This window comes from Haliotis cracherodii, unplaced genomic scaffold (genome assembly GCF_022045235.1).
Source record: "Haliotis cracherodii isolate W230 unplaced genomic scaffold, xgHalCrac1.p SCAF_13, whole genome shotgun sequence".
NCBI lineage: Eukaryota > Metazoa > Mollusca > Gastropoda > Lepetellida > Haliotidae > Haliotis > Haliotis cracherodii.
Window position 1 is genome coordinate 13,182,500 of NW_027266268.1, and position 22,069 is coordinate 13,204,568.

Here is a 22,069-nt window from a genome sequence, read left to right on the forward strand (position 1 = left end):
TATACTATTTTGTAGTAATATCTATATTTCTGGCCTTTGGTTAATATCTTTTTTAAAAATTCATTTGTTTTTATACGATTCAAATGTTATTTTTTCCTGTATTTTGATCCTTAGCCTGTCAGCTCCATCACTCGGTGGAGATTCCAAGTTAGAATTGGTCCCCAGCAACCTTTTCTGGTCTTTAGAAGCAACTCGATGATTTGAGTGATGGCAGGTCAATGACCTAAACAGCGTGGATTGTTGCTTACAATATCAATCACTGGATTGTCTGGTTGATTATTTACCTGCCGTCATATAATACTGCAATAGCTTTAAACAACAAACACACGCTGTCAGTTCCATTCCCTGAGATTCACAAAGTGGCAGATTTCTGCAACCGGAACACATTCAGCTTTCCTCCATATTAATCCCTCACATAAGAATATTTAAAATCTTCTATGATACGACCAGTGATAACTTTTTGTACTCATTTCCTCAGGTATACAAGCTTGGCAAGAAGACTGCAATCAAGAACTTGTCCTTGAACTTCTATGAAGGTCAGATAACATCTTTCCTTGGACACAACGGTGCAGGGAAGACCACCACGATGTCCATCCTGACCGGCCTCATTCCCCCGACATCGGGATACGCAACAATATATGGCCTTGACATTCGCAGTGACATGGATGTCATCAGACAGAGTCTGGGCATGTGTCCTCAACACAATGTGTTGTTTGACAAGTAAGCAGACATGGGAGCATCACAAGAATCTATGAAAATGTTGATTATTCAAGTAGCTGCTCAAAGTATAAATTTACTGACATCACCATTAAATCCCACTATCTCAGGATTTGCAACTGGTGACCCACTCGAAATGGTGATGATTTTGTGGTCTGCCTGGCCATCATTTGGTTGCATGCAGGCTGCAGTGCTATAGCTGGAGCACAAGGTGTCCGGGTTAGAATAGGTCCCTACCAGAGTCGGCTTAACTGATCAGGTGGTCAGACTGAGTCACTGGGTTTATTGGATATCATTGTACACAAACACTGATGTTGCTGGAATACTGCTGAATGCATCATTATTAAACGAACAAGCAAACAAAACTATTGCTGATTGCAGTGTTATACTTTCCACAACTGGATCATGTTGATATGAGTATAAGAATGTATTGAACAATATTTCTTGTTAAAACCCAAGTCATTGGCTAATGAAATGGGGGGTTTTCATCATGTAGCCTTACTTGCCTTCCCATGCCCATTCTTTGCTTGTATTTCCCATATCAACACCTTGCTTGTATTTCCCATATCACCACCTGTCTTGTATTTCCCAGACTGACGGTGGAGGAGCACCTGTGGTTCTATGCTCAACTGAAGGGCATGAAGTCTCCGGATATCAAGATAGAACTGGACAGGTAAACACAGATTTTCCCATTTTCTATGCTGTGAGATGTCATGTCATTAACTTCATAAGTGTAAAGCTGAAGTGTAATACTCTGGTTCTGAAGGAAGATGTAGCAAATCAAAGAATGGATGACAGACAAGTCCTGGGCACCATGCAATCTCATATCAGATCTCTCTGCTTGAAGATCTGAAAAAACCCTTGTGTTAAGAAATTCAGGGATGCTTAACTGATTTCTATGAAAAGACTTAACAGGAATTTTCTGAATTGAATATTATCGTACTATTTTATTTTTTGAGTAGTTTATGAGCACAGTGACATTTAGAGACAGAATAGTGTATTATTGAGGAAATATATGTGTGGGTTTTCTTTTCGTAAGATCTTCATGCAGAGAGGCATTATATCAGAGGAAAAGATCTGGAGCCAGTTTCACAAATTAATAGTAGTGCTACGTACGACTGTCATTTCGCCCATTACTCAACATAGACTTGCAGTAGTTGTAGCTGTATGGCCGCTTTCTGAAATGGGGCCCAGATTGTAATGAGATTGGAGGATTCGGCTTGGACTATTAAGTTTAACTATCATAAACAATGTGCCGAGATAATTGCGTTTGAGTTTATTTCTCACTGTGTGTGTTGTCAGAATGATTAAGGACCTTGACCTGCCCAACAAGCGCCACACAGTGGTAGATTCCTTGTCAGGAGGAATGCAGAGGAAGTTGTCTGTCGCCATTGCCTTCGTGGGAGGGTCAAGGACAGTAATACTGGACGAACCCACTGCAGGGATTGACCCCTACGCCAGAAGGGCCATCTGGGAACTCCTGATGCAGTACAAAGAAGGTGAGGGGGTGGGATGGATGCATTTGGGATGATGCATGTTGATAAGGAGGGAGATAGGACCTATACATGCTTAAAGAAGGATGCATATGGGATGATGCATGTTGATAAGGAGGGAGATAGGACCTATACATGCATAAAGAAGGATGTATATGGTGTGATGCATGTTGATAAGGAGGGAGATAGGACCTATACATGCATAAAGAAGGATGAATATGGTGTGATGCATGTTGATATAGAGGGAGATAGGACCTATACATGCATAAAGAAGGATGCATATGGGGGGATGCATATTGATATGGATGGAGATAGGACCTATACATTCATAAAGAAGGATGCATATGGGGGGATGCATATTGATATGGGTGGATCAGGACTAGTGGATGCATTAAGAAGGATGCATATGGGACGATGCATATTAATATCAAGAGAGATAGGACTAGTGGATGCATATATCAATGGATCTGTACACAATAGATGGATGCATATTGGATGGGTGGATGTTAATAAGATGGATGGATGCATCTAGGATGATGCATGTGGTATGGATGGGCATAGGTTGGGTGGATGCATATGAGATGATCATATTATTTGGATGAGCAAAGGGTGTTTGATGCATTCGATTATGCATATCCTACATATAGGATCATGCATATTAAACAGTGGGCATAGGATGGGTGGATGTATGCATAGGGTACAATAACCATTGTGTGATATACTGCCACCTTTGTATTAATGTAACTCATCACTGAGAAATTTACCCGTGAAGATCCGGGGTAGAATGGGTCTTCAGCAACCCATGCTTGCCGTGAAAGGCGACTATGCTTGTCGTAAGAGGCGACTAACGGGATCAGGTGGTTTCTTGGTCAATGCATGTCATTGATCCCAATTGCGTGGCTCGATGTTCATGACATCAATCACTGGCTTGTCTGGTCCAGACTTGATTATTTACAGACCGCCATCATATAGTTGTAATATTGCTGATTGCTGCGTAAAACAAAAACCAACCACTTAGAAATTATTTGGTCATCGAATGTATAGTGATATTGTATCCATTGCCTGGTGTGTTGTGTTGTTGTGTTTTGTTGACTCAGTGTGATAAGTGTGACTATGTTGATCAGGTCGCACCATCATCCTGTCCACACACCACATGGACGAGGCGGACATCCTCGGGGACAGGGTGGCCATCATCAACAATGGCCAGCTCAAGTGCTGTGGGTCATCCATCTTCCTGAAGAACAGCATAGGGGAGGGCTACCATCTGACCGTCGTCAAGGAGGAACCAACTGAGGACAACCAAGATGCAGGTAGGGAGAATATGTTCATTGATCTCATTCAGCAAGTCCCTGTATCAGTATTAGCTGGGAGAAAATCAGACTTGATCAGATTCAGTTGGGAGAAATTCAGACTTGATCAGATTCACTTGGGAGAAAATCAGACTTGATCAGATTCAGTTGAGAGAAATTCAGACTTGATCAGATTCACTTGGGAGAAAATCAGACTTGTTCAGATTTAGGAAGTAGATATGTTATATCAGTATGAGTTATGAGTCAATTTTTCTTCATACGATTTAGTGAGGAAAGAATGTTTCCTGATCAGATTCATTGAGGGTGGGGCGGATATGTTCCTATTAGGTTTAGTTGGGTAAAATATTCCTTTGTCAGAATGAGTGGGGAGAAACTGTTCCATGTTGAGATTCACTGGATTGAAAAATGTACCTTGTTTATTCAGTTGGGAGAAAAGCTGACTTGAACAGGTTCACTTTGAGGATTTATTCAGGTTTGAGGAGAAACGTACCCTTGAAAATTGTTGCTATATCAGTTGTGCCTATAAATACAGTCAAACACCGCTATGTCAAGACAACCGTGAGTTGATTTGTCAAACTTACAGTTGTCTTGAAGTAATAGCATGGTCCCTGCATATTCCTTCTTTATTCATCATTTTCAGTTTTGTCGAACCATGGATAACTCAAAGTATTTACATAGCTCCCTTTCAACTTCGACACAACAGTGTTTGACTGTAGCTCTCTTATCTGATATGCATCCTTCCACCTTTCTTCAGACACATCATGTGATGAACTAGAAGTGGAAAATACTCATCACCAGCCACCCAAGCTTGTCTCCCCTTGTAAGGAGGCGAAGGTCACAGAATTCATCCAGAAATATGTGCCAACTGTGTACTTGGTGTCCGAGTCCAAGCGGGAACTACACTACATTCTGCCATTTGAGGAAGCCAAGAAGAAGAGCTTTGAAAAGCTGTTTCAGGCCATGGATTCCGACATGGACACTGTCCACATCATCAGCTATGGTGTGAAGGATACAACCTTGGAAGAGGTTTTCTTGAAGGTCACAGAAGCTGGCTATCAGGAAGAAGAAAGTAAGTGGGAAGACGGTTGTGGTTCACTATTTAAGCATTGTAACTAAGTTGGACTGTGTTGACTTGATGAAATTGAACACAGGCCTGTTTTTGCCAGGTTTTGTCATGGGCTTTCATGGTTACTCAGAACCTGGTACTACCTGGGCTTTGCTTCACAAAGAAATCTTAGGGCTAAGACTGAAGTAACTTCCGAACTTTAACATACAGTCATGATAGTTGTAGTGCTAAGATTGCTTGGTGAAATGGTACACTTGATGGGTTTTTGTTTTGGAAGGATGGCTGTCAAGTGTCGATAATATCCGCGATCTTTGTTCTTCAGCAACCCATGCAGGATGAAAGAAGCGACTGATGGGATCGGGTGGTCAGGCCCGCTGACTTGGTTGATGCATGTCATCGATCCCAATTGCATGGATCGATGCTCATGATATCAATCACTGGCTTGTCTGGTCCAGACTCTTATTTACAGACCGTCATCATAAAGCTGTAATATTGCTGAGTGCAGCGTTAAACAGCAACCCATGCATGATGAAAGAAGCGCCAAATGGGATTGGGATGGGACTGTGTGACTTGGTGGGTGCATGTCATCATATCCTAATTGCATAGATTGATGATTGTCTGGTCCAGACTTTATTATTTACAGGCCTCCCTCATACAGCTGGAATATTGCTGAATGCAGCTTTAAACAACAAACAAAACAAAAGTGTGGATATTATTTAAATGCCTCACAAATGTACAGGCTTCAGATGAGTAAGTGTTTCCTCTATCTTACAGTTGATAATTCTATAATTCAGGTCGTGAGGATGAACCTGCTAAACCCCTGGAGACTTTATCTTCCGACCCATCTGGCCTGCCTGAAGATCTCCCAAGGTCCAATCTAGCCAGTCAAAACGCAGCATCTTTGTCTGACCTGCTGGATGTGGCAGATGACAGCCAATCAGAAGCAGCAATGGGTGCAACCGGCATCACCAACCCTGCAGCAGATGTCCTTGAACTTGGTGATATTGCTGCAGGAGGGGAAGAGGTGCCGGCACAGAGCAGACGGCCAGAACATCCATCTGTGAGGAACATTGGCGTCTACAATGCTCCAGGTCAGTTCTGTCAAGACTGGTTTCAGTCCCAGTATTGTGAGCTCATGTTTGTACCAGAGACTTTCTATCTGGACCTATCCATCTTATATTACAAACTATTGACCCCACATTGTTGGCATTACTTGATGGATGTGATATCACCATTAGCTACTAATTGCTAACTTATTGTCCGCTTCATTTAAATGTAAGCACTGTCATGGTATGCAGTTATTGAGGAGTGGCATTATAAATGCATACACTGTTAGTTGTAAGATGCTCTATCCTGTTTAACAATGTTTAGCCTTGTGAAAAAAGGAATAGTCTTCTATTGTTTTTTATCTTCATGAAACAAGCAGCTGTGTTCTTGTGATGTGGATCTCTGGCATTAATCAAGGACTTATGCTTAAGTGTGACTATCTGAAGCATCACATAGTGATTACAGGACAGATATTGTTTCCCAAACCTGTGTTTGAAAGAGCTGATGAATTGGGTGGTCAGACCAGGTGTCTGTGTGTTACCATGCCTTAATTGTGTGTATAGTTGCTTATGCTTGCAGTCACTTGTTCGTCTGATCCAAACTAGATCAGTTCCAAAATGCTATGATGTTGCTGGAAAATTACTAGATCAGTTCCAAAATGCTATGATGTTGCTGGAAAATTGCTGACAGTGGTACTCACTCACTCACTCACTCACTCACTCACTCACTCACTCACTCACTCACTCACTCACTCACTCACTCACTCAGCTATACTTGGCTGTCACAATACATCCTCTTTAATAATGACAAGACATATATAATCTCATACTAAAGTTTCAATGCTTGCAGAAGATGAACCAAAGATCTTGCTTGAAGGTCGTGGAAGTCATATCTTGAATAAAAAGCTGCTGCTCTTCAACCACTTCCGCGCCGTCATCGTCAAACGATTCCACTACATCACTCGCAACTGGAGGAGCTTGTTCTCGCAGATCATCCTCCCTGCCATCTTTGTTGCCATAGCAATGACAGTAGCTCTAGCAGCTCCATCTGTGGATGACCTACCTCCCCTTGTACTCAGCCCATCTCAGTATTTCAATGTCACTCAGCCCAAAGGCAACTTTATTCCCTTCACAAATGAACGTATGATACGAAGATCAGAAATACCTAGCCAGGACGCTGATGCGGAGAAATTAATCCGGACACTCTTCCTCCCATCTGGGGTGGGTGCCACATGTGTGCTGCAGAAACCGTTTAATAGCTCCTTTGATGTGGACATGTTGAAGAGGTTGAACTACACTCAGAAGACGTACGAGCTCCTGTCCCGGTACTATGAGCCTGAGTGTAGGAGAGTGTTCGCTCCGGGGATTCACCTGGACAGCTACATCCCCCCAGAAGCTCCAGTGCAGCGTAAGGTTGGCTTGGCCTCCGAGGATGACAACAGCACTGTAGATTTCCCTATAGGTCAGTGTTATTCTACAGACAGACAGTTTGCAGTTAAGTTGGAATGAGTAGGTTGGAGTTATCCCTCTTTGAACAGCTAGTACACCTGTGGGGAGTGGGGTGAAACTATAGGTGCGCAGCAATCTCAGTTGACTGTTTATATAGAAGTGTTACAATATATGGAACAATCGATGTATTACAACTGTTGCCCAACAATTGGACTATATTAATAGGAATATCAAAACGCTGTTGGTATTGTTGATAGTATGCATAACAATCGAAAGTTTCAAGTCACAATTAGTTATAAATAAAACATAACTTAAAACAATTTATCAGAACAATCAGTTTTTACCTTCGAATTTCAAACCTAATATGTCCTTAGCAAGGATAACAATAACTTCAGTTTAGAGTTACTTCCCTTTGGTTTGAGTAGTGACAGGGAGGAAAATGGCCGACTTTGACATTTTCAGCAATACTTTATTCATTTCTATTGTATTGATTAATATCATATCCAGCCATAAAGTTGTTTTAATACTAGCGCAATACTAATGCAAATTAGGGTGGAGTACTAATGCAATACAATCACAAAAGTGAAAATAGCCCCACTAGTCACCCCTTCACAGATGCCTGCTTCAAGACATCCAATTTTTTTCGTTGATCCTGTCAAGCATTGATCTGTCTGCCTTGAGTTGATAATGTACAGTCCGCTATGACATAGCTTGATTATTGCTGACTGTAAAACACACACACTCACTCGCTGCTCTGATGTTGCAGACCCCAGCTACTCAACAACCCACTTCTACCCCCACTGCGTGTGTCGGGGAGACAAGACTGGCTTCAAGTGCAACAAGAACCACGCTGAGGCACCCAAGTTCCGGGTCGTCACCCAGGATATTCTCCAGAACATCACAGGACAGAGGACAGAGGACTTCATACTGTACACAACACAGGACTACAGACTTCACAGGTATGTCCAAATGTCTAATTGCCAGTTATTGCTGAAATGATACCCCGACACCAGGTACTGGATGAAGTTCATCAGTTATTGAAATATTTTGATTATTTATCTCTGAAATCTAACATAACATCACGTTTTAGACTTGACCACATGTATTACGTGTTAACCTTCCAGGCAGATTGGTTGTATATTCCCTAGGGAGCTGAGAATTATTATTATTATTATTATTATTTGAAATGGATACAGGATAAAAGAATAATTACAAATTTATCTACAAAACAATTCTTTAGTAGAAACAGTTTTACTTCACTTTATTAAAAAAGTTTTGATGGTTATTTACCAGAATACATTTTTTGACCAACCAACTGTCTTCTTCTAGATATGGAGTTCTGTCTTTTGGTCTGGAGCAGCGCTATGTACCAGAGAACTTTGGCAGATCGGCACCCACACTGTTCAGGAAGCTGGCTGTCCGCAGTGCCGCCAAGGTGAGTAGCAAGGGATCAAAGAGTTCTGCAAGCTACGTGGAATAATGGATGACATATAGATGGAGTGAATAAATGGCATCTGGAGCCATTGTCATCGTTCGGCCATTGACCCTTAAGGGTCAGATAGTACTTATTAATTTTGATTTGGTGTGAAAGAAACATGTAGGCAAATTTAAAACTACTGTTAGTCATATTGCAATGTTTACACCAATTACATCAAAATGTTTTAATTTTCATTTGAAAATTGATACGAAAAGTGCACTTGTATTGTTATATTGGGGGCATATGTGACAAGAGAAGGTCACTGGGGATGTAATTGGGGATCCCCATGGGGGTGTCAGAAATAGAAATCCAATGTTTTCTTCTTTTGTTTCTTTTCTTGTCACTGCTTCAGTCTTTGTGTACTGGCACCGTGGGATCATCAGGGTAGAGTTGGTCCCAGTGGTCACATTCTTGCTATAAGAGGCAGCTGACTGGATGCTTGGACAGACTCAGGTTGATTGCATGTCAGTACCTGTATGGATTCGTCTGTTGCTCATACTATCAATCACTGGTTTGTCTGGTCAGGAGTTGAATAAGGCTGGATTATTACTGACTGTGGTGTTAAAGAACATTCCTTCCATTCACAGTCATTTGAAATTGTGTGTACTTGCAGCTGTGGTTCAACAACAAGGGCTACCACTCCATGGCCGTCTACCTAAACACCATCAACAACGCTATACTGAGAGCCAACCTGCCTAAAAGCAAGGGCAACCCTGCAGCTTTTGGTAAGATCCAGAATTAGATGGTTACCCTGGGGTATGTTCGTTTCAAGGCGTCAATAGTGGTAATCTGACTGTGTTTGCTGTAAATAACCGTGAGTTGTGCATCTACCGATGTCTTTCCGTACACACAATATAAAAAAAATATGAAAAAATAAAATAAAATAGGTTACAAAAAAAGTCCATTCATATGTCCAGATATACAATGAACACTTTTTATAACCAGACAGTGTAATTACCAGATTATTTTGCGTACTTCAGTACAGATTTTTGACATAGTTTTTCGGGTGTTACATGCTCATGGTAATGTCTTTGTGTTAGGTGCAAAATATCATCAAAACTTTTCTACCCTGTGCACCTGTGGGCGACCCACCTTGAAACCCCCCTGTATTCTAGGCACGAAATACTCGCCTTATACACGGCGATATACAGTATGTTGTGTTTTGTCATACATATGCTGATGGACAAAACAAACAGATTTGCTCTAAAGTGGCTGTAGTAACAATGCAGGCAGGTTGAAATGGATTACAACTACTTTATTCTTCTAATGCTATGTTTCAGTACAGGTGATACTACCTTTATAAAACAAGTGTTGAAATTTGTGTTAACCCTGTCCTCATAAAATACTACTAGGAACAGAAAATTTACACTTAGTTTTTCTGCTTCAGGCATTACAGCCATCAACCACCCCTGGAACGACACCAATAATGAGATGTCTACGGTCAACTATATGTAAGTAGGCTGAGTGTTTTGAGTATAGCGGGGCATGGGTTATCCAGTCGCCTAAGGTGTCCCAGTTGTCTTTGTCACTGCAACTTGCTGTCCAAGTTGGAGTTGCCATCCTCAGGCGTGCCAGAAACTTTTTATTGTGAGTTTCAAACCCTGTTTCGCCCTGATTATGTTTCTGGGTTTCATCACTAAAATCGCGCTGGTGTGTTATCTTCCAAGTGGGAAACGTGTAAAACCTGGGCCCCATTCCACAAAGTGATCGTAGTGCTACAACATGTGTAAGTCTATGTTAAAGTATGGGAGTTACGATCACCTTAGCGCTACGATCACTTAGTAGAACGGACCCCTGCAAAACGGCAGGTTTTCCTCCCACATTAGGCTGAAGAAATGATAAAAAGCAGTAAACTTCACTCATTATAATTGCAGCTTGTTATATAAGTATTCTTGTTTCCAGGATGGAGGGGTCCGATGTCCTGATCGCCATCTTCATTATTGTGGCCATGTCCTTTGTGCCGGCCAGTTTTGTGGTGTTCCTGGTGTATGAGAAGTCCACCAAGGCCAAACATCTCCAGTTTGTCACAGGGATCAACCCTGTCATGTACTGGCTCGGGAACTATGTCTGGGATATGGTCAGTACATATTTTTTTTGGAATCATTCTTATAACCTAGCTAGCGTTGATTATAATGTGTTGTTCCTTTTTGTCTGTAATTTCGAGAAAGTTAAACTCAACTCACTCACGCCTATTCCAGGCCAACTACACAATCCCTGCCTTCATGTGTGTGATGGTGCTGCTGATATTCCAAATACCTGCGTATGTGTCAACCAGCAACCTCCCTGCTGTCGTGGCTCTCTTCCTCATGTATGGGTAAGTAGCTGTACCTTATCTCTGATGGAAGGAACAGAGTTATGTCCCTTAGCCCTCACAGGATCTGCTGGTCTTTGGTTTCAAATCCAGGAATTTGCTAATTATCCTGAATTTATGAATTAAGTATCATTATGGCCCAGCCGTCCAAGGTGACAGGATCCACTGGTCATGGGTTCGGATTCCAGATTTCACCAAAGTGGTATACTTCTTAAACCTGCTGCACATCAGACTTTTCTCCCACAACAAACAGACACACACTGATATAACTTAAATACTTCTTAAAGTAGTGTTAATGGTAGCTCACCCACCTAATCTGTATGCAGTGTCCCTCAAAGCAACCTGACCCGTGAAGATCCAGGGTAGAATAGGTCTTCAGCAACCCATGCTTGACGTAACAGGCGACCATGCTTGTCATATGAGGCAACAAATGGGATTGGCTCTTTGATTTGGTTGATGTAGGTCATCATATCCCAAATGCATAGATTGATGTTCATGATGTCAATCACTGGATTGTCTTGCTCAATTATTTACAGATCACCATCGTATAGCTGGAATATTGCTGAGTGCAGCTTTAAACAACAAACAAACAAAATCAAAGCAGCCCTAGTACTGCGACTATTGAAGCTGTGTGATGTGTTTACCAACTGTCAGAACTCCTGCTGCTGTATTCTAACACAAACTATCCATCCATAGTCATTGCACTAAGACTGCTTTCTGAAACTGGGTCGTTGATATCTGCTACTCAAAAGTTAAAGAGCACCCAATTTTTTTCGTAGGACTGGTGTGTATTGCAACACATAGCCTTCCAATTGTGGGAGTCTTTGACTCGGTGTGAGTAGTATATGAGTTGATAGCCAGTATTTTATGATTCTTTGTGATACATTAACCATGACATAAGAGTCTTATTAACTTCCCTCTCTCTCTTCCTGCAGATGGTCGATAACGCCTGTCATGTACCCCGCGTCCTTCCTGTTCAACGAACCCAGTACTGCCTATATCTGCTTGATAGTCATCAATCTCTTCACCGGCATCACATGCATTGTGTCCAGCTTCCTCCTTGAGCTCTTCTCCTACGACAAGGTAACACACCTACCAGACATATTGTAAGACCACTGTTGGGAACTGGTACTTTTTGATAATTTGAGAAGAGTTTTTTTTAAAAAAAATTATGTTTTCATGACGACAAGTTGGACTTTACTGAAAATGATGGTAGTGGTGAACTGGTGCCTTTCAATGATTTGGGATTTTTCGAAAAATACTGAACAGCATTATTTTTTATCTTCACTGAACTGAAGGTATCCAATGGCAGTAAACCAAACAAGGGATATAAGTAGCGAAACTCAATTTCAGAACTGCTCCAGACTGGGGGCTGATGTCATCCCCTGATGACTCTTGTTTTATTAAGAGGGACTCTGAGGACCTTGAGGTTGCTTCTAGAGAACCCCTCAATCTTTAACTTTAATCTAATTTTCCTGCTTAATTTTGAACATTGTACATTGATTTTGGAACAAAATGTTTGCTCTTCTTATTAAGGTTGCCTCCCCTGTGTTTCATGATCTCGACAAGGGACATGAAGATTATCTGACAGATCTGTTGATCATGTACAAAATGTTTTGCTCTCCTTAACAATTTGTCTGCCCTGTTTTTCAGGATCTCAACAAGGTCCATGACATCCTGAAGATTATCTTCATGATGTTCCCCAACTACTGCCTGGGCCGGGGCCTCATGGACTTGGCCTTCAATGAGTACAAGAACGAGTTCTACTTTAAGACTGGTAACCATAGCATTAACCTCTTTATTAATGTTGCCTTATTTCCCTGTTGGATATTCTTGTCTTGAACCCAGTCAAAATTAATCTGGGGACGCCTGGTTACATAGGACCCAGCAACCTGTGAGTGTTGTATCTGGTGAATACATGGATCTGTGGTCAGGCTCGTGGACTTGGTTAATTGTGTGTCTCCAGCAACATGATGATGATGATGATGATGATGATGATGATGATTTGGTGGTAGTGTTGATGGTGATGATTGTTGGGGTGATGGTGATAATGCTGCTGATGTGGTGGTGTGGGGGAGGGGTGATGATGGTGGTGGTGTTGATGATGATGCTCCTGGTGATGGTGGTGATGATGATGATGTGGTGGTGGTGTTGATGGTGGTGATGATGATGATGATGATGATGATGATGGTGGTGGTGCTGCTGCTGCTGCTGATGATGATGATGGTGCTGCTGCTGCTGATGATGATGATGATGGTGGTGCTGGTGATGATAATGATGATGATGGTGGTGGTGGTGGTGGTGGTGGTGATGATGATGATGATGATGATGATATGTATTATTCAGGTCAGTACGATGATGATGATGATGATGATGATATGTGTTATTCAGGTCAGTACGACATGATGAAGTCCCCCATGGAGTGGAGCATCATTCCAGTACATCTGGTTGCCATGACAGTCATAGGACTCATTGCCTTCCTCATTACACTACTCTGTGAATACAAGTTCTTCATACCTGCCAGGTAGGTGGTTTGCTGACAGTCAGGTGATGTTTCAACTATACCCTCATGCACCTTTTGTTCTGGGTTGGTGTAAGGTTTACGACTTGCCAGGTAGCCAAACATTTCCTATGTTAGAAATATTCTAGAAGCATGAAGTATGAATATATATTCAATATTTTTGGGTGTTCTACATTCTAGAATTTATCTCTGAACATCTCATGGTTACACAGTGTGATCCAAGTGCTTCAGCCATCGTATGTCTATGTTTAAGTGTAGAGTAATGAAAGCAGTAACAATAGTCGACGCAGACGCAGGACTTCAAACGTTCATTGTTAAATGATGTGCAGCATTGTGTCCCCTTATTATGCCAGGATCCACTGCAGTATTTCACAGTTATTATGTTCCTTGGTTTTGTCTGACAACCATACACATGTTCATGGGTTTCACCACAGTTGTAAATGTCCAAAACCTGAGCTTTTCTTCTATATTAAGATGATATGCAGTGATGCAACTGAAAAACAGTTCAAAGTGGAGTTAAAACCAACTCCCTCTCTTTCATACCTGCAAGGGGCGGTCGGGTAGCCTAGTGGTTAAAGCGTTCACTCGTCACCCTGAAGACCCGGGTTCGATTCCCGACATGGGTACAATGTGTGAAGCCCATTTCTGGTGTCCCCCGCCGTGATATTGCTGGAGTATTACTAAAAGTGGCGTAAAAACATACTCACTCACTCACTCATACCTGCTAATAAACGATACTTTTTTTATACCATTTTGTTAAATGTCAAAAATATTCACATGGCACTATTAATATGGGCTTAGCTATGCATGTCATATTAGTGTTTTAGAGAATAACCAGGTACGAGGAATTATGGATTATATTGATTTTCAGCAACTCATGCTTGTTATAAGAGGTGACTATCGGGATCGGATGGTCAAGCTCACTGACTTGGTTGATGCATGTCATCATATCCCAAGTGCATAGATCGATGCACATGGATTGTAAGATCCAGATTTGATTATTTACAGCTGCCATCATATAGCTGGAATATTTCCAAGTGCGGCATTAAATTACAAACAAACAAAACAATATTGTATTGTTACCCATTCAGAGTCTAGCCTTGTTTTACAGATATGTGAAAGTGCCTAACTCCACAAATGTTGACGAAGACGTTGATGTAGCTGCAGAGAGGAAGCGGGTGTTGAAGGGGACAGGCCGTTACGACATGCTTCGACTGGAGAATCTCACCAAGGTAACATTGCAGTCCTACATCAAAATTTAATGAGGAACTGGACTCCTCATGTGTTAGAAACCTAGGATATGGGGTTCGAATCCCGGTTCGCCCTGATCATGTGTCTAGGTTTGTTGGCACCATCCCTGTGGGTTTCATCAGTGTTGGAGACATCAAAGACCTGCATCACTTCGGGCTCTTCTCCCACACTTAGCTGGCATGCCATGATGTGCATGAAATACTGCTAAAAGTGGCGTTGAACCAAATTCACACAGTCCACAGTCTGGAGCCCATTTCGTGTCAAGATCTACATTGAGTTAGCAGACTGAAATACAATGACTGTCAAATGTTCTGCTATGAGACCCTGTTAATTAAAGGGACATTAAGATCACAGATGTTGTAATAAGTGCCATATTTGATATTCAGTCATTTCCTAGTGGAATATTTAACTGTTTGACTGGTCTGCATCATAGATGTTAAGTTAGAAGACAAACAAACTGATGTTTAAAAGACTTCAATCCTACTACCAAATAGCCTGAGATGGAATATTTGAAATTTTCACATAAAGGGCCCATGTCAATAAATTCTTAGTGTAAACCCTGTAACTGCATGTTGGGGTAGACTAGTAGTTAAAGTGTTCTCTTGTCATGCTGAAGGCCTTGGTTCGTTTCCCACATTGGTGAAGCCCATGGTGTCCCCTACCTTGATTTTGCTGGAATATTGCTAAATAATGTAAATCCTCACCCACTCACTCACCCACTCACCCACCCACCCACTCACCCACTCACTCACTCACTCACTCACTCACTCACTCACTCACTCACTCACTCACTCACCCACCCACCCACCCACTCACTCACTCACTCACTCACTCACTCACTCACTCACTCACTCACTCACTCACTCACTCACTCACTCACTCACTCACTCACTCACTCACCCACCCACCCACTCATTCTGTAGAAGGTTCTTGTGTGTTGATGCTGAAGTTACTGATCAGACTGTCATAATGCCAACTCCACTGTGTGCTTCAGGTGTACAAGACTGCCAAACTAGGGCGCCACCTGGCTGTCGACAAGCTGTGTCTGGGAGTGCCACCTGGGGAGGTATGTATCTGGAGGCTTTGACGTTATGAGAATTAGTTTTGTGTGTCATGGAAAAGTACAAATATCCCTATCACAAGTGGAGTAGTATAAAAGCTGTGACCAGCAAATCGTGATGGCTAAGGGAACTCGACACAGGGAAAAGGGTGTTTGGCTTTCATTAGAGTTAATACTACAGCTTCGTGTTTCTCTCTGTCAGTGTTTCGGCCTGCTTGGAGTCAATGGCGCTGGTAAGACAACAACCTTCAAGATGCTGACTGGTGACCTTCGACCTACATCTGGTTGTGCCTATCTTAATGGTCATAGGTAAGCAAGGACCATCACTTCCTTCTCCCATTTCCAAAGCATTAACAGTTCTACTTCTTCACTGACGTCAGTTATGATATATGGATCATAAAGATACACACACTCATTTAATCGAAATATACATGTAGTGCTGTGATGTTATGAGCATATAACACACTCACTCATGACACTTCAGTAATGATCCCTCTCTAGATAGTCTTATCATGTTATTATCCTATGTTATCTCCTCTGTAGTCCTATATTACCTCGTGATCCTGTTGCCACCATCATAATCCTGTATTACCTTTGTTGTGATCCTCTTTCACTTCTGTTATAATCCTATATTACCTTTGTTGTGATCCTCTTTCACTTCTGTTATAATCCTATATTACCTTTGTTGTGATCCCCTTTTACTTCTGTTATAATCCTATATTACCTTTGTTGTGATCCTCTTTCACTTCTGTTATAATCCTATATTACCTTTGTTGTGATCCCCTTTTACTTCTGTTATAATCCTATATTAACTTTGTTGTGATCCCCTTTTACTTGTGTTATAATCCTATATTACCTTTGTTGTGATCCCCTTTTACTTCTGTTATAATCCTACATTACCTTTGTTGTGATCCTCTTTCACTTCTGTTATAATCCTATATTACCTTTGTTGTGATCCCCTTTTACTTCTGTTATAATCCTATATTAACTTTGTTGTGATCCCCTTTTACTTGTGTTATAATCCTATATTACCTTTGTTGTGATCCCCTTTTACTTGTGTTATAATCCTATATTACCTTTGTTGTGATCCCCTTTTACTTGTGTTATAATCCTATATTACCTTTGTTGTGATCCTCTTTCACTTCTGTTATAATCCTATATTACCTTTGTTGTGATCCCCTTTTACTTGTGTTATAATCCTATATTACCTTTGTTGTGATCCTCTTTCACTTCTGTTATAATCCTATATTACCTTTGTTGTGATCCTCTTTCACTTCTGTTATAATCCTATATTACCTTTGTTGTGATCCTCTTTTACATCAGTGACTCACGTTACCTCTGTTAAAATCCCATGTTACAGTGTGATCAAGGAGCTGAACAAGGTGCAGCAGAGTATTGGCTACTGCCCCCAGTTTGACTCCCTCTACGATGAGCTCACTGCCAGGGAACATCTACAGTTCTACTGCAGACTCAGAGGAGTCTCGCCTAAAGATGAGAAACAGGTTGGTCAGTTATAGTATCACGTCTACAAGGGGCATCCAAGGTATTCCTCTTTCCATAAACTGACCACAACACTTCAACTGTCTCTCACATCTACCATGCTATTAGATAGACAGACATAGATCCCCCACCTGCCTCAGGTTGTTTGGAAGACTTAGGACTTAATGACCAATTGTCTGGGAAAAACAAAAGGCCAACACATACTGTGGAATGTCTTTTAGTCAAATAAACTGGGCCCATACACACTTCAAGGTCAACGTATGCACTTCAAGGTTAGCATACATGCACGCACTTCAAGGTCAACATATATGCAAGCACCTCAAGGTCAACATACACACTTCAAGGTCAACATGTATGCACTTCATTGTCAACATACACACTTCAAAGTCAACATACATACACACTCTTCAAGGCCAACATTCATACACTTCAAGGTCAACATGCACTAATGGTTCATGGGAACAGGACTTGACAGAGTCTGACTTGCATCCTGCAGGTTGTGAACTGGGCCCTGTCCAAGTTGGGGCTGAGCAAGTATGCAGACAAGCTATCCGGCACATACAGTGGGGGCAACAAGCGGAAGCTGTCCACAGCAATAGCTCTCATAGGACATCCCCAGGTTATATTCATGGTGAGTTGTAGACCACAGCTGATATTTGCCAGATATTTAACCATAACTTGTATAAGGAACCAAAAACATTTCCAGTTGAAAATCTTAACTTATTTATATTTTCAGAAATTAAAGATTTTTAGAAAGATGGTGGAGTTCTTTATAGTTGCAGTGGAAAACTCGCTGTGCAGAGTTGCAGCCCTTTGCCCTGACTGGATCAACTGATTATGCTTTTTCATATCAAATTCACCAGAATTATAATCCTTGGTTTCATCAACACATTATCAATGCTCACTGGTTTCACCAGAGTGTTCAATGTCTGCGACCCACGCCACTTGGGGCTTTTCTATCAATTTATTCTAAAATGTTTTGATATCAATTTCCATTCATCTAAAACAAAACACTGTTTATTTCAGGATGAACCAACTACTGGTATGGACCCTCACTCACGTCGCTTTTTGTGGGATCTCATTTTGAGCCTCATCCAAGATGGCCGCTCTGTTATCTTAACCTCACACAGGTTGGTTTTACTTGTTTGTTTGTTGTTTAACGTCAGTATAAAGTAGGTCAACAGTACCAGGATGATGACAGAAACTGGCTTGGGACTCATTTCCAGACAAAAACCTAGATGTTGAAATTAGAGCCTTTTGTGACATTTACAGCTGGGTTGTAGGGTAGCCTCATGGTTAAACCGTTTGCTTGTCATGCTGTAGGACCAGGTTCAATTCCCCACACGAGTACAATGTGTCAAGCCCATTTCTGGTGTACACTGCCATGATATTTCTGGAATATTGCTGAGTGTGGTGTGAAACAATGTTAGCAGCTAGATTGATTTCCATAATAAAATGTCAGCGAAGAAAGCAAGAAACTTGGATTTTGAATGACTTGATTCAAACAGGCTAGGACAGCCTAGTGGTCAAGGCTAGTACCACTCTAGTTGTTACAGTATCATCTAATGGAGAGTGTTATTAATGTGTTATTGGATACGCAATACAATAAAAGTGATATCAGGGTCCAATAAAAGTGCAAATAAGGTCATCAAGCATATTTTCTACTCTATATCAGCTCTTTATGTTGATGCAACGCCTACTTGCTCGATATGTTGATAATCAATTGTATTATGTTACCAGCAAGATTAGAAATGGGTTTTCCAATGTGTGAGTGCTTTGAATTGAGAAATTGGTATTCTGATGTGAGTGCTTCTGTAGAAATAACCTGGCTGCAAAAAATAATTGTTCATGATATTAGTGGGGCAATAGTTGCTTCCTAAAGTTAAACTTTAGTGAATGAAAATACATCATAAGCTTTAAATATTTTAAGAATGATGTTATATGAGATTATTACTGTTGAGTGATTTAGTATCACAAGGGAGCGGTCTTTTATTACAGGGCTGGGTGATCAGAGGTTTTTGATGTACTGACAATAATTACCCTCCCCGAATGCTTGTCATACTTTTGGATGACTGTGCCCATGTCCAAGTGCATCTTTTAGGGTGACCTCCCCTCTCTCCCTCTCATCTATGATAAATTACCAGTCCCTAAGTATCATATCCTGAGGAATAGGAATATGAACTATCCAGTAGCCTTGACTATAGTTAGTCTCAGTCATTCACTGTCTGCTCACCTGTTGCAGCATGGAGGAGTGTGAGGTTCTCTGTACACGTCTTGCCATCATGGTCAACGGTCACTTCAAGTGTCTCGGAAGCATTCAGCATCTCAAAAACAAATATGGGGATGGATACACCTTCAGCTTCCGATTGAAAGGACCAAATTACGAACAGGCCAGTCGAGGGGTTGTACGATTTGTGGAGAGAAATATACCAGCAGCAACGCTCAAGGTAAGACAACTGATGTAGGACAATACGCCATGCTTCCTCTATAGTATGATTCATGTTCATATGGTTGCGGTGCGGTAGCCTAGTGGTTAAAGCATAAGCTCGTCGCACCAAAAACCTGGGATTGATTCCTTGCATGGTTACAGTTTGTGAGGCCCATAGTGGTGTCACCTGCCGTGGCATTGCTGGAATATTGCTAAAAGCAGCATATAACGTTACTCACTTTCTCCCTCATGTTCGTACGTAAGTTGGGGTGTTGGGTTAGTCTAGTTGTTAAAGTGTTCGCTCGTCATGCTGGAGACCCAGGTTTGATTCCCCACATGGGTTTCAATGTGTGAAGCCCATTTCTGCCATGATACCTTGCTGGAATATTGCTAAAAGAAGGTAAAACCATACTCACTCACTCACTTGCTCACTCATATGTAAGTTGGTGTATTTATAAGGTATGGACTACCATGGAATTGTTGTAAGGCAGGTTTGATTTGAATTAATATCCAAATCATTGTTCACGGTAAAAAATAGTTTTGCTTGCTGTTTTCTTTTCATGTGTTCGGTTTACAGTTACCATTACATACTGATGATAGTGCAAGATTTCTGAGACAAGGGAAACTATTTTCTAGAAAATGATTTATTAGGGGGATATGTAACCGGTACATGCTTGTGCATGTTTGTTGAATATAGAATATTTTTTGTTTGCTTAATCTCACAAAAACAGTTTTTTACTTGAAACATCACACCAACTCCAGCCATCATAAAATGCTACTGCTGGTCCGGGGATTTATCTCAACTCATTAACTCGAACAAATTTATTTTCTTTAAAATTGGTATTTTAGAAAATTCTGAGGTAATTTAACATTGCATTCAGTGCAATAATGTAAAACTAAGCATTAAAGCCTATTCCACTTAAATGGTCCTGTTGACTGTGATATACAAAGCCATAGCATTAGTTTTTTAACAAAAATAACATGACTTAGGAAATATTTAATTCCTATTTGGATCTTTGCTGCAGACTTGTGGCGGAATATCTGCCTCTAAGCAGGCATATATCAATTATGGCTTGGACGATACACCAACTGTGCGATTCGATACGTATCACGATACCTTTCACACGATTAAATGTGATATGGCTGGAATGTTGCTTGTACTAACGTAGGACGTCCTCTGTTTCAGGAGCAGCACTTCAACCTGCTCCAGTATGAGCTGCAGTCAGAGAGTGTGTCCCTGGCCCACCTCTTCTCCACCCTGGAGCTGGCCCAGCAAGACCTGCATATAGAGGACTACTCCGTCAGCCAGAACACCCTGGATAATGTAAGTCAGTCAGAACACCCTGGATAGTGTGATACAGTGAGAACACCCTGGATACTGTGATACAGTGAGAACACACTGGATAGTGTGAGATAGTCTGACCACACTGGATAGTGTGAGATAGTCTGACCACACTGGATAGTGTGAGATAGTCAGAACACACTGGATAGTGTGAGATAGTCTAACCACACTGGATAGTGTGAGATAGTCAGAACACACTGGATAGTGTGAAATAGTCAGAACACCCAGGATAGTGTGAGATAGTCTGACCACACTGATATGTGTGAGATAGTGAGAACACCCTGGATAGTTTGTGATAGTCAGAACCCCCTGGAATGTGTGAGATAGTCAGAACACCCTGGATAGAGTGAGATAGTCAGAGCGAATGGATAGGGTGAGATAGTCAGAACATCTTGCATAGTATGAGATAGTCAGGACACCCTGGATAACGTAAGTCAGTCAGAACACCATGGAAAGTGTAAGTCAGTCAGAACATCCTGGAAAGTGTGAGATAGTCAGAAGACCCCGGATAATGTAAGTCAGTCAGAACACCCTGGTATGTGTGAGATAGCGAGAACACCCTGGATAATGTGTGACAGTCAGGACACCCTGGATAGTTTGAGATAGTCAGGACACCCTGTGTAATGTGAGTCAGTCCAAAACACCCAGGGTAATGTGAGTCAGTCTGAACACCCTGGATAGTGTGAGTCAGTTCGAACACCCTTTTGCAAACATAAATAACAAGCAAAATATTCTGATTTTATCCTATTCTGTTCCTGTTTCCCTTTCTTCCAAGGAGGAAAGGCTTCAGTTGATGCAGGCGGAGAAACAAAGATCACTTGTCATGCACAGCACCTCCTGGAGGTAGATCACTGATATTTGATCAACCGTTTCTTTTAGGTGTTCATCAACTTCGTGAAACAGCAGATGGAGATTGTGCAAGAAGACGACACAAAAACTCGCCAGAGGTCAAGGACGAGAGCAAGGTCACGGGCTGCAGCAGAAGATGATGTGGAGCCTCTCCTGTTGTCTGAAGACGATGGTGGACTGCTGCATGATGATGACGATGATCTCATTTTACGTCTAGATCAGTCCAATGGGGTGAGTTCCTGGCATTGC

The 22,069-nt window shown here is 41.5% G+C and overlaps 1 protein-coding gene across 2 annotated transcripts in view; it reads left to right on the top strand.

Moving 5' to 3' along the window:
- LOC139459638 (ATP-binding cassette sub-family A member 2-like) overlaps positions 1–22,069 on the top strand; it is a 90,258-nt gene that overhangs the window by 57,450 nt on the left and 10,739 nt on the right. For both annotated transcript variants that reach the window (XM_071241231.1, XM_071241230.1), the window contains exons 22-46: positions 479–720; positions 1,310–1,390; positions 2,020–2,216; positions 3,335–3,520; positions 4,275–4,589; positions 5,381–5,677; positions 6,483–7,094; positions 7,848–8,040; positions 8,411–8,516; positions 9,172–9,283; positions 9,946–10,009; positions 10,461–10,635; positions 10,757–10,872; positions 11,805–11,952; positions 12,523–12,646; positions 13,261–13,393; positions 14,502–14,622; positions 15,636–15,707; positions 15,904–16,010; positions 17,062–17,203; positions 17,698–17,832; positions 18,228–18,331; positions 19,444–19,648; positions 20,816–20,953; positions 21,851–22,051. In XM_071241231.1, the coding sequence (XP_071097332.1) occupies positions 479–720; positions 1,310–1,390; positions 2,020–2,216; positions 3,335–3,520; positions 4,275–4,589; positions 5,381–5,677; positions 6,483–7,094; positions 7,848–8,040; positions 8,411–8,516; positions 9,172–9,283; positions 9,946–10,009; positions 10,461–10,635; positions 10,757–10,872; positions 11,805–11,952; positions 12,523–12,646; positions 13,261–13,393; positions 14,502–14,622; positions 15,636–15,707; positions 15,904–16,010; positions 17,062–17,203; positions 17,698–17,832; positions 18,228–18,331; positions 19,444–19,648; positions 20,816–20,953; positions 21,851–22,051 (4,326 nt within the window). The remainder of the gene's footprint in view (positions 1–478; positions 721–1,309; positions 1,391–2,019; positions 2,217–3,334; positions 3,521–4,274; positions 4,590–5,380; positions 5,678–6,482; positions 7,095–7,847; positions 8,041–8,410; positions 8,517–9,171; positions 9,284–9,945; positions 10,010–10,460; positions 10,636–10,756; positions 10,873–11,804; positions 11,953–12,522; positions 12,647–13,260; positions 13,394–14,501; positions 14,623–15,635; positions 15,708–15,903; positions 16,011–17,061; positions 17,204–17,697; positions 17,833–18,227; positions 18,332–19,443; positions 19,649–20,815; positions 20,954–21,850; positions 22,052–22,069) is intronic.